Here is a 20319-nt window from a genome sequence, read left to right as displayed (position 1 = left end):
GACCTCCTACCTAGCAGTGCAATGGTAAGGCTTAATGCTGTGCCTTATATTGAGTAAACACTGCCCATTCACAGCTCAGGTTCCAGTATGTAGACTGGGTGTCCCAAGCTCCAAGACCAGATGATCCCATGGCAGGAGATGCTCCTTAAAGGCCTACCCCTGCATAGGGCTTACTCCACTGTTTCGACTTTTGAATTCAGCTTCAATGTGTTATATAGGCATTGTTGACCATATGCTACAGTCTTCTTTATTTGCCATCCTTTTTCTGTAAAACAAATTCTCCTCCCTGCCCCCCACTCTGAATCTGTCTAGCCCCCTTCTTGGCTTTGCTCTCTTTTTTCTCATCCTCTCCAAACAGGCTTCATGGAGCCAGTCAAGCTCTGATATCTCCCTTCATCTGGCATGGGTACCAACACTGGATTTATACAATGATGCATGCCATAATTAAGAAGAATGTCTGCTCTGGAAAAAAACCCACAAAGTGAACAAAAGGAATGCAAAGTTTATGACACAAGCCCCCCACCCTGGCCCCCACCCTTGGGAAGCCTTAGAAATCACAGTTTCTTGGGTCGGCGTCCAACTTGGTAATAATAATAAATGCTGATGCAGACAAAGAGGACTCTGCTGAAGAGTAGGAGTGCAGCTCCCAGGGATGCCTGGCCAGTCTCGACCAGGGTGATGGTGGTCACTGGAAGACAAGCAAGGAAGCTAGAATCAAAGAGGGTTCTCTGCCTCAGGACTCTCATTGGAAACAGAGCAAGACTTTCTTTTGTGCATTATCTGGCCGGTAATCCATCCATATGGTTCTCTACTCCAATGATGCAGCATTCACACAGTTTGTATCACATCATAGAGAAACTTCTCATTAAGAGGAAGGCGCCCCTGGAGTGGTTATGATCAGGCAAATTGACACAGGTACCCTCACATGCAAGCCACTGGCTACCCAGAGAGGTATCTGTGAAATCTGGACTCTCAGTCACAGCCAAAACCCACAGAAGTCTCAGAATAACATTTGAAGTCTTTCACCTTCTCTTTGCCTCTTTAGATCAGACCTGCAAATATTTAGTGCAGTGTTTCCCAACCTGTGCATCCAGAACCAAAGGTGGTTTTGCGAAGCCTCTGGAAGTGGGCCACAGGTCAGCCCTCCCTAACGGCCACCCCTGCCCTTTCCACTACTCTCTTTTGTAGTTTGAAAACCAAGATCTGATCCTGGAAACAACATCTGCCATTTAATACATCAGTCAGCATTTTTTCTTCACAGCATACACATGCTGATCCAAGTAAAACATGTCCTGGTGGTTACTCGAGTGAGTTTCTTAGAACCTTATGAGGGAACAGAGGAAGTAATGGAGAAGGCGAAGGTGGTCAAAAGCTGGAAAGTAACCTCCAAATGCAAAGGCTGTGTATGTTGGAATGCCACTTTCTTGGAATTCATAGTGGAGACAGCTCTGCCCTTTCTGATTATTGGTTTCTCAAAAACATCTGGTTGGCCACTGTAGAAAATAGAATGCTGAACTTGATGGATGCCAAGGCCATAGTTTGCCAAGGGCACAAAAAAAAACCCCTTAGGTCATCCTTGGATGGGTCACCACACCAAGTAAATTTGGACTTGTGGCTCACCATACTGAAAAGGTTCAGAGGCTGGAACTGCTGATCTAGTGCAACCAAAAGGTTTATTCCAAGCAGCTAAAATATTATGCTTGGCATGCTTGGCAGTCACTAAAGTGTTTGTTTCCATTTTTTAAAAAAGTTCTAGGTGACAGCTGAGCTGAACTTTGACAGTGAGGCTGAGGTATGATAACCAGTGTGGTGTAGCAGTTAAAGTGTTAGATTAGGATCTAGGAGACTCTGGTTCAAATCCTTACTCTGCCATGGAAGCTTGCTGGGTAACTTTGGGCCTTGCACACTCTGTCAGCCTAACTTACCTCACAGGGTTGTTGCTGTGAGGAAAAATGGAGGAGAAGAAAACAATGTTGTAAGATGCCTAGGACCCACTGGTCAGAAAAGAGGAATATCTAAATTTAAAAAAGAAATAAGAAGGGAGACCCTTTCAAATAGTTAAACCAATGGCACATGGCCAGCATCGTTTTCCGTATCACCTGGAAGTCATTACACCATCCATGTGGCTGTAGGTAGAGCCAAGAGTGGTGGTAGAGCGTGTGCATACAGAATAAGTTAAAGTAGCTCCGCCAGTGCTTTAGACCTGTTGGATCAGCTTTTTCAAGCTATACAGGACAAAATCTGAGAATGCACTTGTTTGGGAACTTCTAAGCCATGCCTGTGTGGACTACTAAACTAATATGACCAAAGGAAGGTCATCTTCTAGTGTCTCGAGCAAACAGATAAAATGTCAAGGGGGTAGCCAAAAGCACATTGAAAAATCATGGTGCTTTTTGAGACTAAACCAAAAGAAAGGCAGTGTCAGCTCACTGATATACTTGTTGCCACAAATTAAGCCTAGAAAACAGAACCAAAGCAAATGTTTTTCAAATGCAGCCCATGTTTGCTTCATCTGCAGCTACCCCACTGAGAAGAAGAATATGGTTCTCGCTTGTTCCTGCCATGATAACATTGTTCTACAAAGAAATTCTGGGAAAGACACCTCGGCAGGAAGTACACTCTGTAGTCTCCCCTCCCCCCCCCCAAATCCAAAAATTTCCTTCCCAGGAATGTTGGCAAGCCTTTCTAGTCACCCAAGTCTCATCATAGGTGTACATCATATACACACCATAATTCCTTATGGAAAAGCATGACAATTGACCAAGGTGAGACTTAAATGCTGAAAAGTGCTCAGAGGTAGGCAGCTTCAGAGGCCACACACACCATAGTTCAGAAGCAGTATTTCTCAAAAACTGTGCTTACAGGTGCATGCTTAAAACACAGCAGAGTGATGTTCACTAGGAAAACACCAGAGTGGGGTTTCCTCTTTTATTACAATTCTTGGTAGTCCCTCTTCTCTGCACATTGCATCCAACAGCTCCAATCTTGGGGTGAGAACCCTGCTCAAGTAGCTTGCATCGTTATCTCCCCACCCCCACCCCTAAAAAGGGCAATGCTGGGAGGCCAAGGGAACCTTCTGGACAAAATGCCACACAACACATGATGGATGCTGTATGTAGGCCCCGGTCATACGGGCCGGATATCGCGGGGGGGGGGGGGAGGCGTGGCTAATTGTCCCGGCACAGTTTGATTCACAATTACACGATCAGACGCGCCGGTGGCACACCACGGGTCCTTCCCTCGGCGCCAGCGGGTAAACGAGGGACCGGAGGGGAATGCCGCACGCCGACGCGATCACACCATGGGTGTCTGGAGGCAGCCCATGGCAAACGTTTACTAGTACCTTGGAGGTACTAGTTTTTTAACGTGCATTGTCGGCGGTAAGCCATGGGTGCTCTCCACTTCCCAGATGTTGGGGTGTGATCGTGCCTGGATAATCCGCCCACCTTCCATGCCTCTCCCGCGGCAACTTTGTCATGTGACTGGGGCCGTAGAGGGAAATGGGGCAAAACTACATTTCCTTCTCTCTTCTACTGGGATAGGAAAACATTTTCAACTGACACAAGAGGGAAACATTTTACCCAATTTCCCACCATATGAAGCAGGATCAAAGCTGTTTTCAAGCTTATGCTCATTGTTTGTAGGATCAAATCTGTGGTCCAAATATAGTCAATACACTGCATTGTCAGAAACTCAAGATCCAAAATGAAGTTGCTGGAGTAGAAGCAGGTGTTTCCTTTTGCTGTGTCTCCCCAAAGAGGCCTACTTACCCAAGAACTGTATTCCAAAATAGCATGCTTCTGTCAGTAGGGTCCAACGTATGATGACCTTCTCAGATGTGTACAAGGCATTCCACATGATGAGGGAGATACCTAAGGGGTGTAAGAGGCAAAGAGAGAGAGGCTTAGACATACATGTTTCCAGGGCTATTTTTGGGCAGGAACGCACAGGAACGGAGTTCCGGCTGGCTTCCAAGTTGGCCGCACCCAGCAGGAACTCATTAGCGTAATAGGCCACACCCAACAGCAGAAACTCATTAGGCTACATTAGGGGTGTGTGGCCTAACATGCAAAGGAGTTCTTGCTACAAAAAAGCCTTGGGTTTTGACAACAAACAAGGTAAACAGAATAAGAAGCAAAAGGTGGGTGTGGCTGGATGAGCACACTTCTGGTAACATGGGGGTGTGGCCTAATATGCCAATGAGTTGTGCTGTCAGGGGTGTGGCCTAATATGCTAATGAGTTTCTGCTGTTGGGTGTGGCCTATTATGCTAATGAGTTCCTGCTGGGCTTTTTCTACAAAAAAAGCCCTGCATGTTTCAATAAGCCAAGCCATAAGGCCACTGACTGAAACATCTTTCAAAATAATTTAACACAACTGAAATGTCTGGACCTAGGGGACCCAGGCTCAAACCCCTGCTTGCCATGAAACTTACAGAGTGACCACAAGCCAAACCTGTCTCACAGGCTTGTTTTGATATAGAGGAGGGGAGAAACTGAGCTCCTTGGAGGAAGAGGAAGATAAAAGAGTATTAAACAGTCAAATGCCATATACACAAACACACTAGCAGCAGTTAAAACAGCAAGCTAAAAGCCACACTGCAGCAAAATTAGAAGAGGTAAGCAGAACTTAGAAGGCGTGGTAGGAAGGGCATCACAACCAAGGCATCACTACAGAGGCGGCTCTGCCTCTCATGGCCACCCACTGCCTATATTAGGCAACGGTTGCACAGGAAGCCAGGCCACTGAAGAGCGCCTCAATGATAAAGCAGCTTCGGTTGAAGCAGGCAGTCTCAAGCAACAGGCCCTTGGCTCAGCTGTGTGATGTGGAAGAGGTATCCATTGCATGAACCATCGTCCACAAGCTACATCTATTTGATTTACAAAACTTCATTTGCTGCCTTTCTTGGGCCACCAAGACAGATAACATAATAAAATCCACATTTTAAAGCCATTAAAATCACCCCCCCCCCCTAAGCACACACCATTAGAAATCCATACAAAACAAGGAGGTCAATAAGGAGGAATCACTAAGGGAATGCTGAACAAAACAAAGAAGTCTTCACCCACTGGCATAAGATGGCATCAGAAGGGGACAGACAAATCTCCCTGGAGGGAGAGTTCCAGAGCCATGACCCAGAAGGCCCTCTCCCAGCCTATTACCCACCTAATCTCAGAAGACACAGGCCTCTGAAGATGACCACAGTTGTTGGGCAGGTTCATTGAAGGAGTAGGCAGTTCTTCAGATACGCTGGTCCCAGAGTACACAGTGCTTTGAAGATCAAGACCTTAGATTGTACCCAGAAATAAACTGGGAGTCTGTGCAAATGGGCCAAGATGGGAGGGATATGGTCCCTACAACCCACTCCAGTTGACATCCTGGTTGCAGCATTTTGTACCACTTGAAGTTTCCAAACTCTTCAAGGGCAGCCCCACACAGAGAGCACTGCTGTAATCTAATCTCAGTGTAACCAGGGCAAGCACCACAGCAGCCAAATCTTTTCTGCCCAGGAAAAGCCACAGCTGGCTAACCAGTCAAAGTTGGAAAAAGGTACTCCTGACCACAGCTGCCACCTACTTACACAACAATAAGCCTGGGTCCAAGACAATGCTCCCTCTAAGCTGTGGAGTCTTGTGAGCAAAAATTCTACTTTGTGAGCTACTGGCATTAAAGTTGTGAGCAAGTGATTTGGCTATTGCATAAATTAGTTTGCTCTGGAGCCATCCTTCCTGAGCTGAGACAAAAATCTGTGATCTGGAGGCTAAAAAACTGTGAGCTAGCTCACACTAACTCAGCTGAGAGGGAACACTGGTCCACGAGCACCCCCAAACTACAGACCTGTTCCTTTAAGAGCAGAGCATCCTTATCTAGAATAAGTGACATTTTAAATTCTGAGATAGACCTTCCGGCCACCTGTAGCGCTTTCATCTTGTCAGGATTAAGCTTCACTTTATTAGCCTTTGTTGTTGTTCAGTCGCACAGTCGAGTCTGACTCTTCGGGACCCCATGGACCACATCACACCAGGCCCTCCAGTCTTCCATCGTGCTCTGGAGTTTGCTTAATTTCATGTTCATTGCATCGATAACACTGTCTAACCATCTCATCCTTTGCCATCCCCCTTTTCTTTGACCTTCAATCTTTCCCAGCATCAGGGTCTTCTCCAGTGAATGCTCCCTTCTCATTTGGTGGCCAAAGTATTTGAGCTTCAGCTTCAGTATCTGGCCTTCCAGGGAACAGTCAGGGTTGATTTCTTTTAGGATTGACTGATTTAACCTGCTTGTAGTCCAAGAGACTCTCAAGAGTCTTCTCCAGCACCATAATTCAAAAGAATCTATTCTTCGGCGCTTGGCCTTCCTTATAGTCCAACTCTCACAGCCATGCATTACTACTGGGAATACCATTGCTTTGACCATATGGACTTCTGTTGGCAGGGTGATTTCTCTACTTTTATTATGCTGCCTAGGTTTGCCATCGCTTTCCTCCCAAGGAGCAGGTGTCTTATAATTAGCCTTAATTGACCCCAAAACTGCCTCCACGTACCACTTCAGGGTTCCTACAGCTTCCCTGGGATCAGCTGGAAGTGCAAAATAGAGCTGAGTGTCATCTACATACTGGCAGTATCCCAGCCCAAATCTCTGGATGACCTCACCCAGCAGCTTCATGCATATATTAAAGCGCATAGGAGACAAGATGGAACCTTGCTAGAAGTGCTTCTTCTGAGAAGATGATGATCAGGCCACACTTATGCATGTGCTACTTACATCCAGGCTTTACCTGCTGTGATGCAGTGTATGTTGGATTGCACTGGAGTATTATTTAGAAATTTCAACTGTTTAAGAATACAGTGGACAGATTGTTGACCACAGCATACCACAGAAATTCTTCACTCCAGTAGTCAAGGATCCTCACTAGCTGCCAGTTTCCAGAATAAATATGAAATTCTGGTGTTGATCCTAAACTACCTGGGACCAGGGTCTCATGAACTACACTTAATCCAAGCCCTTCACATGTTTTTAATAACTTTCCCACCACATCCCTCAGGCTAAACCAAGATGTCCTACTTCATCAACCACCACTTCCACCGTTTATAATTTTCCAGACTCTCAGATGTATAATCAAGATATATTATTTTGACTACCTGATAATCACAGGAACAGAACCTATTTTCATCAGGACAATTTCCCCCGTGTTTATATGGTCCCCAGTCAGGTTATAATACTAAATGTAACATACTGGAGTCAGAAAAACACACACAAAATAACAACTTTATTTAATTGATAAGAGTGACCGAATTTTCTCCAAATCTCTTCAGAGCCTAATTTCACAAAGTAACAGATAGCTGGGCCTTTAGAGTATACACACTTATAGTTCAGTATCTTTGAAATTTCAGACTTTTAAATACATAATAGACTCTTGCCTTTTAAATTGTTTTTGAGAGGAACACACCCAAATCTTGCCTACATATTAATTCACTAAAGTCCCTACTGGGCTTATTGCCTAACCAGGACAGCTCCTAAACCCTCTCCTTCCCAACTGCATAGTTGGCCAACAGTTAAAACTGTCCATCACACAGGGTTCCTCAAGGAACACTTTAGAGGAGCCTGTCTGGGAATTAATCTTCTTCCATTGCCCCACCTTCAGATGAGAGGAAGAAGGCTGGTGGTGTTTGTGGGGGTCTGAGATTGGGTCTCCAGAATTGTCAAAAAGTCACCTGTACTATCATGGTTACCGTTAAATCTGCCGTATTCACTTGAGCATTAACAAATGAGGTACAAGAGCATCTTTCCTCTAATTAATACATTCTACAGCTATCTTCCATCCATTCCCACCCTAAAACATTTTACAGCTGTCTCCCACCTAGTACAGATGCCCCCCCCTTCTTTTGAGATCCAAGACTTCCCTGCAAATATAATACACTGACCCCAATCCTTTCTTTCTTGACAGTCCCTCTGTTTTCTACAATAGGTGAGCAGTGGAATTAACAAAGCTACAAAAGGCAGTCTTAAAAAAGGTCAAGAAAAGATGAAATTCCATCTATTCAAACTATTTACAACAGCAGCAGACTGTTCCTGCATTTGAGACAGAGGAGGCTCAAGACAAAGCCAGGTGTTCCCATAGAACTTCTTCGAAAAAGCGGGGGGGGGGGGTTGTTACTTTATCCATGCTGCAGTATTTGTTCATAAAAACAACAGCATTCCCCCAGGTGCAGAAGGATTTACATGTTTAGTTCTATGCATTAAGAAATAATTCAATCAGGCAAGAGGTCAAGTAGGGAATACTTGGTGGTTTAGGTTGCAATGTGAACCTTAAGGGAGTTATGGGATGGTTGTGAATGGTTGTTTGAGTGTATATGTGTATGGCTGTAGATCACTGAAATGATTGCACCTTTAATTTCGTTGTACTGTGTACAATGACAATAAAGTATATTATTATTATTATTATTATAAGCTATCTGCAGAGCTCAGAAAACAGTGCTGATCAGCAGCCTGAGACAGAACTGCAGAGACGCAAATATCATACCGCAGCATGAAAAGGCAAAACAGAAAACTGCTCCCAAGCAAGCCTGTTTCAAAACCCTCATCTTAAATTGCTGCATTTCCACTTGGAGCCATCAGATGCCACTGCAGGTTTACAGTTTGAGCAGATTATAAAAGGAGGGAAATGTCCTGTAATGCTTTATATTAGGACCACAGAAAATAACCACAAGTGTTAAAATAACGTGCCATTATGTAACTTTAAAAAAAGTCTGCCAGTATAGGCTGAGAAACTCCCAGCTTCACTTGTGTTAACTGTTGTTTCAAGACTCATTACACAAAGAATGCCTTGCCATAGCTCTCCCACCTTTAGCCTGCATGGACTCCTCTCTTTGGCTTCCCCCAAAATCCCTTTTAAAAAAGCAACAGGAGTGTTCTGGAAACAGAAGAATGTAGCTGGCAAATGCTACTGGCCTTAGGGCTGCCAGACCTCCCGGTCTGGTGGTGTTTAGGTTCAACGCACCACCAACCAGCTGGCCAGTGGGGGAAGCCCCGCCTCCAAGCCCGAACACCCACAGCCACCCCTCTTCCTTCTCTCTTGAGAGAGGGGGTGGAGGGGGCGGCTGCTGGCAGCATGCCTGAATTCCAAACGGCATTGCCACTTGGAGATCGGGCCCGTGGGGCCTGCCAGCTACAAGCACTTAAAGGGTGCTCGCACCTGGCATGGACAGGGCCCCATGTGCCTAATCTCCAAGCAACAATGCCACTTGGAGAACAGACACATGGGGCTCACCAGCTGTGAGCGTCTTTGAGTGCTCACATTGGCAGGGACCAGGCCTGCACGCCCAATCTTCCCAAGTGGGGACCATCGGCTCCTGCCTTGCAAGAGGCAATTTTGCCTCTTGCAAAGCTGGAGCACTTGGCCCTCACTCCCCCCCACACACCATTTAAAGGGAGGTTTCCTTTTAAATGATAGGGGGAAAGTGGGGGTGTGATCACATCACACAGAGTGATGTCATCGTACTGGGGGTGGCCACACCTCCTCCTGGAATGCCTCCTAATCCCCCCGTCGGGGGGGGGGGGAGATTGGACCTGGCGACCCTAATTGGCCTGTGACTACTGGAAGGTAAACCTGACCCTAAAACAGATACCACTCAGTCAGCAAATCAGATTTCTTCCCAGTTAAAATGGAAGGTGGGCAGCAGCAGCGGTTGTATGGCTGTAGTCTCCCTTAGGAGAAGCAATCAAAATGATATTAGACTGGATCTCATGACCATGCCTGGGACTCCCGGCCTGGACTGCTCACTGGATTGGAACCTGATCTATGGTGCTTCTCATGAGATGTCAGACCAAATTTGCCCTTCTCAGCAATGTAAATTATGCAACAGGGTTTTTGGTTTTCTTTTGTTTGTGTGTGTGTATGTTTGCATTGTAATATGTTATGGGTTCATTTTGATGTTTTGGTTTGAACTGATGGAGGGAGCAGCATCACAAACCTTGGGCAAGAAGACACGACTAAAAATACTTTAACTTCAGCCACTATCTTTATGACGGAATTCAAATGAAGATAGCCAAAAGGGGGGGGGGGAAGGGTCACACCATAGTGACTTCAGCCAACATGGCAAGGCAACCGTTCATCTGAACTGCCCTTAAAGCATATCATGCCTGGACACCTTTACCATCTTTTCCAAACTTGCCAAGTGTTTGAGTGACTTGGGCAGCTTTTGGCTGTATCTTGTTTCACCTGCCCCCACACGACAGAGTGCTGCAGAATAGAAATCACTGCCTATCTCTGAGGGGAATGACATTGCACCACCTAATGAACCCAGTTCTCCTCTCACAGCATCTCCTAGGCTATTTGCAACAGACTCTGTCATAAGAACATAAGAGAAGCCAATGTTGGATCAGGCCAATGGCCCATCCAGTCCAACACTCAGTCACACAGTGGCCAAAGATACCAGGTGCCATCAGGAGGTCCAGCAGTGGGGCCAGGACACTGTTGCCCCCCCCCCAGCTCCAAGAATACAGAGCATCACTTGCCCCAGCCTGAGAGTTCCTATCTATACCTTGTGGCTAATGGCCATCTCTCCTGGCTCCAGACAATACTCACTAAGCAAGGCTCCTCCATACAGACGGATGGGTGTCTTGCTGTTGACAGACTCTTCGTCAAAGACAGCATCGTAGAGCTGATCAGGAAATGTGAGAGCCTAACAGGAAGAAAAACAAGAAGAAAGAAATATCAGCACCTGTGCTTCAGTCTGGTTCAGCGAGCAGAGCGAAGAGGATGTGCAACTGTGGCAAGAAATAGGACCTTGGCCCTGAGAACTGAACCCTAACACCCAAAAGCTCCATACAAACCTGCCTGAACTCAGGGACAACCAGATTAGGCCCTGCTGAGAATCTGGACTGTCATAAACTATGGCCCTCTGAAGTGCCTATTCAGCTGTGGAACACTGCCCTACAAAGGTGGGGGTTAACAAGTATGCATGTTAAATGTGGCATGTGGAATTAACTGATTTCTCCAAGATCAGACTGTGAGATCTGTTATACAATAAAATATGAGATTTCTTAACACCACAGATCAAAAAATGCTTCTGCTTTTATTTGCTCTTCTTTATTACTTTTTAAAATGCTGATAGAGTAATGCCTCAAGAAACCAATTCTGAAATAATATAAGTACTGCCTGTTCAGTACCATAAGTTGCTTTGACTATTCTTAGAATAGAAAGGCAACATACAAATCTCATAACAGTTATTTTTTAAACCAAGTAATAGCTACTTTGGTGTGAGGCAATTCAGAATGCAGAAGAAGCAGGAATTAATTTCTGTCTAACTGCCATGGCTCCACTCCAACTTGTGCCATGCCAGCCACACTTTTCCTGAGCAGTTCTGAATAGTTGAACCTTTGCTTAGGAATACAATGTAGGGAAAACATCATGGGGGGAGGGCTGCAAATGTTGAGTGTTAATTACACCCTGCCCTGTAATTTCTTTATTGCCTCCTCCTCCCACACCTGTCTTTCCATGAATATTTTTGTCACTTACCATAATGGCAACCCCAGAAAATATGATGGCCGACACAAATTGCCAAACCCTGTAGGAGAGATCGAAGACAATATAATCTTTTCATTGTCAAAATGTTTGGTTTGGTAAGTTTTGTAGACTGCTTCCATACAATAGTTTTGTTTTGAAAGAATGGCATCACAGCAATTCCTGTTGCCTTAAATTAGGATAAAGAAGAATGCAAAAGGAAGAAGAAGGAAGGGACAAGATGATGACCTGTCTTTTCTGAAAGCAACTAACATTTTGCAAAAAATAAAATAAAAAATCTAGATTTAAAGTTAACAGCTTGAGGAAGAACAGCATTGAGAAGCAAAGGTTCTCCCATAAAAAGGAAGTATTTATCTATTGGTTGTACAAGAGCTGACTGGCCATCTTTATTGAAGGCAGTCATGTGCCAGTTATTACAGAAAGATTAGTTTTCTTTAAAAAAGCATTCAGCCTTACAGCTTTACTTCTAGGTCTGTTATACAAAAGATTGATTGACTGCCAGAGAAAGCACCCATGGCAATGCCATTGTAAAGTCATTAATGGATCAATTCTCAGCAGGCCTCTCCTAACTTAACAACAAAACACCTGGTATCAGGCACACACATAACCACTTTTGCCTTTCTTCTGACATCACAGTTTGGTCTTGCCAGTATTTCACCGATCCAGGTAGGCAACTGTGTTGGTCTGAAGTAGTAGAACAAAGCAGTAGAACGAAGTGGCACCTTTAAGACCAACAACATTTTATTCATGGTATCCGGGGAAGTGTGCATGCACACGAAAGCTCACACCTTGAATAAAACATTGTTGGTCTTAAAGGTGCCACTGGACCCAGACTCTGTTCCAGTGTTTCACAGACCACTCTGCATCCAAGGTTGCTTACTTTTCTTCTAGAACGATGTTTATAGTAGACACACCGTATATCAACATTGAATAGCTGTATATATGATCTGTAAATGAAATTGCACCCTGCTCTTGGTAAAAATGTAGTGTTTTGGTTTACCATACAGTTTTTTAAGCTCAGCCAGAACTTAGCGTGGCAGGAGTCTAAGGTGAGCAAACAAATGCAACAAGACCTGCTCTCCTCCCCACCCCCTGCAGTTCCACACACTCTCAATAAAAGGACAGACAAGCTTTGCTTCAGTCTTTAAGCAGTACCGGCCCCGGTCACACGGGAGGCTTTGATCCACGAAAGGGATGGATCGGGGGCGCATCAAGCGGGCGCGATCACACCTCAACATCTGGGAAGCGGCGCGCACCCGTCCCTAATCCGTCTCTTTTGGCCGAAGACGCGGATTTAAAAAAAAACAACCCTACAAAACACTACTACTTACCTGAAAATCTGCAGCAGGGGTGGCCGTGTGATCGCCGGCGCACCCATCTCTGGCAGCATGCGAGGCCCCCAGCCAAACTGCGCAGGCACACACATGCGCAGCGGGCTGGCTCGCTCACTGATCTGTGGCTTCCCCCCGGCATCTGATCATGCCGGGGAGCAACTGCGCGGTGGCTCGGGGGATCTGTGTGATCCCGCCGCCGCACTTCTCTTTTGACGCAGCTCAAAAAAGCCGCACTTCAGCCACACCTTTTCCCCCAGTGTGACCGGGGCCACCAAGACTTCACTAGGATCTGCATCAAAGTGGAGCAATATACTGGTGGACCACACATGGTGACAGGTTGTTTCCATCAACTGAGGGGATCTACACAGCCTCCTATAATTTTGGGGGGAACCAGGTTTATTTTAAACCATAAACCTTTCCCTCAGTTACCAGGTATTCTAAAGGAAGCGAGTGTATAGGCTTTGGGTTTGCTGCTGTGAGGTAAGTTTTGTGGTGCACAAGAAGAATACGGAGGTCAATGAGGCAGGAATTGTATTTAAACAACAAAGATTTGTTTATTTACAAAGTAGGTTTCAAAGAACAGATAAGCAGCACAGGTCTCCAGGTGGACAAACCTGGCTGAGGATAGTTATAGCTTCAGAGACTAGACTGAATTTTCTTAAGTACTTCTTTACTCAAAGAGTAATTAACTCATGGAATTCACTGCCACCTGAAATGGGGTGTCTATAAACATAGACAGCTTCAAGAGGGGATTAGATAAACATATGGGGCAGTGGTCCATCAGCGGCTATTAGCCACAAGGTATCGATGGAACACTATGGCTGCAGTCACACAAACTAAATAATCCACTTTCAATCCACTTTCAGTGCACTTCCCAACTGGATTTTACCTTTAAAAACTATAGATACCCCCCCCCCCGAATGCAGCTTCTTTTTCTTCAAATATCCAGTAACTGGAACAGCCACACTTGCTACTCATCCCTCTGAAGCACAATTGCTAAAGGCACAAAAAAGGAATCCGTCTAATCTCTGAGTCTTTCATTCATCCAGCATAGGAAACACAGAAGGCAAATATACAGGCATACTGCTTAAAGGCTGGCCAGCCGCAGCACCCAGAGGAATTATTCTGCACAAGTATGCCTGTTCTGCCAAGTCATAATTAAGAGGAAGAGGAAGAAGAGGAGGAGGAGGACTGGATTTATACCCCACCCTTCACTACCCAAAGGAATCTCAGAGCACTATCTCCTTTCCCTTCCCCTCTCCACAACAGACACCCCCGTGAGGTAGGTGGGGCTGAGAGAGCCCTTTCAAGAACTGCTCATGAGAGAACAGCTCTGAATGAACTTGCAACTGACCTAAGGTCACACCAGCAGCTGCATGTGGAGAACTGGGGAATCAAACCAGGTTCTCCCAGATTAGAGTCTATGCTCCTAACCACTACAACAAACTGGCTACACCAAACACTAAGGAAGTAAAGATTAAGCATGAAACAGTAGGGAAGGAGAGGCACCAAGGTAGCCTAACACTTATCCCTTTCTTTCCTTGACCTCAGCAGTCTGGAAACTTACCTGAGCCCCAGAGGTTCTCTCACAGCAAACTTTATTTCATTGCCCAAAACTTGACTGATCTGAAATTTGAAAGAGAAAGATGGATGTCAGGTCCCCTGGAGACAGTCAGCAAAATATACCATCTGAGAAGAGGAAAATGTTTTCTAGACCTATGACAAGCCCCATCTCCTACCATACAAGAACAGGTGCAGCATATTCCTCCTCTATTTGCAGTACGGTCGCCAGGTCTCACCTTTGCTGCAGTGAGGGGTTCTCGGCTCCTTTTTGGGAGTCTTCTGCTGCATGCGCAAAGCATGTGCAGTTCAATGATGTCACCAGTAGTGACATCATTATGCTAGGTCTGTTGCACAATGACACTCTAGCATCTGGGGCAAAAACTCTATGGTAACCATAGAGTCTTCAGCATGGGACACTGCTGTTTGGCGGTGGGGCTTCCCCCACTGGCCAGCTGGCCTGCAGTGGATTGGGCCCCCCGAAATTGGGGGATCCCCTTGCCCCACCAGGGGGATGGCAACCCTAATTTGCAAGACAAAAGCGAGTGACCATACACTTAGAGAAGTCTCCCTGGATGAAATTGTGGCCATTTAAATTCTCAGATTCTGTTCTGACATCAAGCACACATCAAGCTCTGAGATGCTGCACTCCCTCCTCCCTTATGCAGAGCCCTTTCTGATTTATTGTGACTCTCTCTCTGTGTACACACACACAAACCTGAGGATCTAAGTCTCATCATGTATCATGAACAAATGGTGATTTGTTGTCGAAGGCTTTCACGGCCGGAGTTCACTAATTGCTGTAGATTTTCCGGGATGTGTGGCCGTGGTCTTGGCATTGTAGAACCTGACGTTTCGCCAGTAACTGTGACTGGCATCCTCAGAGGATGGAATACTCTCTGTGACCCTTCCCACCTTCTGGAGTAGATATAAATTTACTGCTTACCATTTTCTTCTCACCTTGATACAGAGAGTAGTCCATCTTTCTGTGTTTATACCTCTGAGGATGCCAGTCACAGTTACTGGCTAAACATCAGGTTCTACAGTGCCAAGACCACGGCCAGACATCCCAGAAAATCTACAGCAACAAATGGTGGTTTGTTTGCAGCCTTATTATATTGTGGTTCTAAATCTGTGAGAGTAAGTTGTGAATAACCGCAACAATGAAGGAGTACTACCATGTCTTTGTAACCTCTCTAACCTACAAAAGAATGGTTAGAATCACCACACAATGTTTTAATATAGCCAGTGGGCACATAATTCCACTTTTAGAGAACAGACGCTATGAACAACAACAACAAGGGTCAAATCCCTCCTCCATGTTATAATTCCAGAAGTAAAGAAATGACTGCTAGGTCAGATGAAGTTACAATTGAGATCAGTACCTGATGAACTGAGCTCTGACTCATCAAAGCTCATGCTGAAATAGTTAAGAGTTCGAGGTGTTACTAGATTGTAAAATAATTTGGTTTGTGTAAAATGCTTCTTAATATAACAACCCACAGCTACTCATTGTTGCTTGAAACACAAAACAAAGGAAATTCAAATGACTGTCATTTTGGGAGACTGTGAAGCCTGGAGGTGGGGGGAGAACTGCATTAATATGTTACTCGATCCTGTGAATGAGTTATGGATTCTTTCTCATACAACATTCACAAGGCAGCTAAGAATTGATCACTTCACAAGGAACTGCAGCAATTATGTATCTCTGAAACTGACCCTTCTCTCCCTAACTATAGACAAAGGAAGAGAAACTTTTTTCCACTTTAAAAGAAAGGAGAAAAAAGTGGTAAAGGAATCTGTGTGTTATGTGCTATCGATTTGCTTCTGACTTATGGTGACTCTGTGAATTAATGACCTCCAAAATGGCCTATCATTGAGAGATTTGCTCAGGTCTTGCAAACTGAAGGCCATTTTAGCTTCCAAGAAGAATTCAGGCTTGATTTGATCTAGAATCTATGATTTGTTGTTGTTTTTTGGTGGTCCATGGTATCTGTGGCCCTGACCTGGATAGCTCAGGATAGCCCCATCTCATCAGATCTCAGAATCCAAGCAAGGTTAGCCCTGGTTAGTATTTGGATAGAAGACCACCAAGGAAAACCAGGGTCACTACACAGAAGCAGAGAGTGGCAGACCACCTCTGAACACCTCTTGCCTTAAAGTTGGCTGTGACTTGATGGGGGGGAAAGTTGATCTGTGAAACTCTCTCCAACATCACATTATTTTAAAAATGTATGCCCTGCCTTTCTACAGCTCAAGGCAGTATTCAAACTACAATAAAGAGAGAACCACAACTAGAGGGGAAACTTTTGCATCTTGTTGCAGAGGGAACTGGTGTCCCTGCAAATGACTGAGTAAGATCCTCAAAGAGGATCACAACAAACAGAATCTCTAGATCTATCAGCCCAAAACACATCTAAGTCTCAGGAAAGAGCTCTTTAGCAAGGAAGTGAGAACAACAAAGGAGTCTTGGGATGCTTCCTGCCTATCTCAGTGTCACGTTGTTAGCTGAGGAAAGAAAACAATTTGCACATGCCATTCTGTATTATTTCCTGTGTTCTGAAAATGAGACAAAGGCAGCCTTAAACCTCAGAGAGGAGCTTGCTGCAGAGAAGAACGGGCCCAAACTAGCTAGCTTGTTTTGATCAAGGTGGATATAAAGAAGGATTAATAATCTGAGGGCAATTAAGAACAAGCAGTTTCCCTCAAAACAAACAAAAGCTCATCCTGGCAAGGTGACAAGTTCCTTTTTGGGCCAAAGCGGTCAAGCAGTTTTGATGAGGTGGGAGAAGAAATCCACCCCAATTGACTTTGTCTCACAGTTAGACAAGACGATCTTAGTGTGGCTTACTCTGCACAATTTTTTAATAATTCTCCCTGTTCTTGCAGACATTGTTGATTTCAATGTAGGTCAGCACTCATGACCCTCAAGGGGTCAACTGAAGCACTCCTTTCCCCTGTTCCGGGGTTCTGCCCATTTTAATTCAAATGAAAATGTCTACAGCTGTCATTGAAGTGCTGAGAAATCTGCAGCCCTTTCAAGTCTTGTTTTAAAGTTCCTAGCCCTTGTGGTTTTACAAAACGGCATCTGGAAGTACAGCAGCAAAAATAGGATGTGCATAAAATAAGGAATGCACCAAGTCTGTTGTCTTCAGTCATCATGTTTCCATCTACATAATCAGGATTTTCCATCACCAACCCCCTCTCCAGGGCTGACTCACACCTTAAAAAATGGTTTGTGTTAACTTGGCAGAACTAATTTTAAAACAGGTATATCATATGTACCAACAGGAGAACTGAAAATCCCATGAATGAAAGCTAACAGTTCAAAAAGTTATCCCATGGGTGCCATGGCAAAATCAGTTGCTAGGCAATTGCTGGAGGTGAATGACACCAGGTCAAATCCATGAATACTAAAAGCAGTTTGTTACAAATGACATTCATAAAGCATGTAGGACATTCCAGACTCATGCAGACCCAACAGCACTACCCGCCTGTTTTACAAAGCCCCAAGTAGTCAACATCCACTTACTGACCAAAGATGACTCGAGGATATAGCAAAAGCACAGAACTGCATGCTATTGGAGCCCGATATGAAGTTGTGAACAGCACAGAATTAAAAGGGTGATCCAGAGAATTCCCATTATGGAGGCTGAGTACCTAAGGCTACCAACCTCAAGGTGAGGCCTGCATATCATTTGGAATTACAACTGATCTTCAACCTGCAGAAATCACTTCCCCTGGAGAAAATAAGTTTCAGAGGGCAGACCTTACAGCAGATAAACATATTTTAGCTGAAATATCTCCCCAGATTCCCCCCTCCACAGGAACCACCTCCAAATCTCCAGGAATTTTCCAGGCTAAAGTTGGCAATCTTACCAGTACCTCATGCCTTCTCCAGATATTCTTTTATTATTCTCTTAGACCCAGTTGTGTTATTTGCTAGTATAAGGAGACCTATGACAACCTTTTCTCCCACTTTGGGCAGGTGACCAGCGTTTTAAGGTTTTCCAAAATCATACGAGTGGCTGCTATCATGCTACAAGAGGATAATTTGCACAAACGTAAATACTATGTATGGGGGGCATAGGCTGGTCAAGACTATACTCATTGCCTCCCCAGTCGGAATAACGAGACAGACAACAGTTTGGAAGTAAACAAGGGCCACTTTATTAACTATTTAACATAACATTGCGGCAAGGAACCATCTCTACTGTAGAGTTTGTCAGGCCCAAGCAGGCCCTCCTCACCTACAAAGTGCCCTCAGAAGGGACAGAATTGCATTAGAGAATGAGGATGCTCAGTCTTTTTCTTTTCTCCTTAATCTAACACTCCCCCAAGATGTTTTCACACCAAGTGGTATTCTGGACCCATGTTCACCTTGTAAACCCACTTTGAACCCACTTTGGGGGACTTCAGGTGGGGGGGGGAGTGACTGGAAGGAGAAGGGTTGAGCACTCCCTTCATATCCATCGTTTCCTTAGATGTCATAATGGTCCAAAAGTTCAGACACCACATTTAGCAGAAGATGTGGGAGCACTGTATTGCCTGGAGTGGCACAAAAAGAGATCAGAACTGGAGATGAACCAGAATCAAAGTGGTTCTTCGACATGAGGTGCAGTGACATGGCACCTGAGATTTATTTTCTTCAAAACAGTCTCTTAGGGAAGATAAAGAGTTTCTGTGGAACAGAGAAATACGTTGCTGACAATGTTTTATTCTACATTTTGGTAAGCAGACCAAGCAAAAATACCTAGTGACGTTGTTCTTAAAAGCTTCCCTTTGGGCCCTACTGAAGCACATCCATTGGATTAGGAATCAACACCAGCAGTTTCTCTTCGTGTTCTGAAAACATGGTGTTTCCTTCTGTTTTTCATCCTTTTAGTTTACAGCTTCTCTACAAAAGCCCAATGATTTAGAGCCAAGCTGCATATACTTTGTAGTGCTAAGATTCTTCTGTCTGTCTTGTGGGAGGCTAAAATCAGGAGTGGTGAGCTGGGTGGGAAAGGGGCTAATTAATCCCTTTCCTTTCTGTAGCTGGCCAGCCCAGACATGGCTCTTCCAGTTCCTTTCCTTCCTTCAAGGAAAAGGTAATGTCCAGAATGCATGTGTGTGGGTGGGTGTGTCTGTCTGTCTGTCTGGCTGTCTGTCAGAGGGGCGGCGGCTCAATCTCTCAGCACATTATGTGGTACATATGAAGACCACCATACTTTATTAAAGGAGTTTCAAAGGGAGAATCCAGCTTGACATCCCAGAGTTGGAATTAATTAGCAAATCTGACGTTACTTAGAATACCTCAGAATCAGACTAGAAAGAGAAGTGCACCAATGGCTAGGCTAAGCAGCAGCAGATGTACAGCTGTCTGTGTAAAATACCGACATGTATAGAACCTCACTGCCATTTTTAGAGCTAATGTCTCATTATTCAGCCCATGGGTAAAGGCAGCAAAGAGCAGAGGTGAAACGGATGAGCTTTCCCTTCTCACCTCTATTTTCCTTCAGAGAACAGGGGATTCCCTGCACAGATGGGTGGGGGAGAGCTGGCCAGTTCCACCACTGCTCTTTGCGACCTTTGCACATCCAATCCCACCTTGTTTTCTTTCTTCAAACTAGCTTATGCAAAGGTGATTCATTCAGCCCCCGATGACTTCATGTTGGGGGAGGGATGTTAATCCAATAGAACTGGACAGCATAAGGAAGGTCCAACATACTTGTACACACTGTCTAGTACATCTTTATTCCAGCTTTCCTCACTGAACTCAGGAAGGATACATGGTTTCCCTTCCACACACTACCCACACTGAAAGCAAACCTAGTAGATTAGGATGGCACCACTCACAGAATAACAGTTCCCACGGCAAACTGAATGATTATTAAACCAGGTTAACTTGTACCCTGTGTAT

General features: G+C 44.9%; 1 protein-coding gene across 2 annotated transcripts in view; it reads right to left on the bottom strand.

Moving 5' to 3' along the window:
* Positions 1-554: 554 nt before the first annotated feature.
* TP53I11 (tumor protein p53 inducible protein 11) overlaps positions 555-20319 on the bottom strand; it is a 104254-nt gene continuing 84489 nt past the window's right edge. For both annotated transcript variants that reach the window (XM_015426140.1, XM_015426141.1), the window contains exons 3-7: positions 14425-14483; positions 11518-11566; positions 10585-10681; positions 3771-3872; positions 555-688 (exon numbers count right to left, since the gene is read on the bottom strand). In XM_015426140.1, coding sequence (XP_015281626.1) covers positions 555-688; positions 3771-3872; positions 10585-10681; positions 11518-11566; positions 14425-14483 — 441 coding nt within the window. The remainder of the gene's footprint in view (positions 689-3770; positions 3873-10584; positions 10682-11517; positions 11567-14424; positions 14484-20319) is intronic.

This window comes from Gekko japonicus, unplaced genomic scaffold, assembly GCF_001447785.1.
Source record: "Gekko japonicus isolate JY-2015 unplaced genomic scaffold, Gekko_japonicus_V1.1 scaffold171, whole genome shotgun sequence".
In the NCBI taxonomy this organism is placed as follows: domain Eukaryota; kingdom Metazoa; phylum Chordata; class Lepidosauria; order Squamata; family Gekkonidae; genus Gekko; species Gekko japonicus.
The sequence above is the reverse complement of the archived record's forward strand: the minus strand, read 5'-3'. Positions and strand labels throughout refer to the sequence as shown.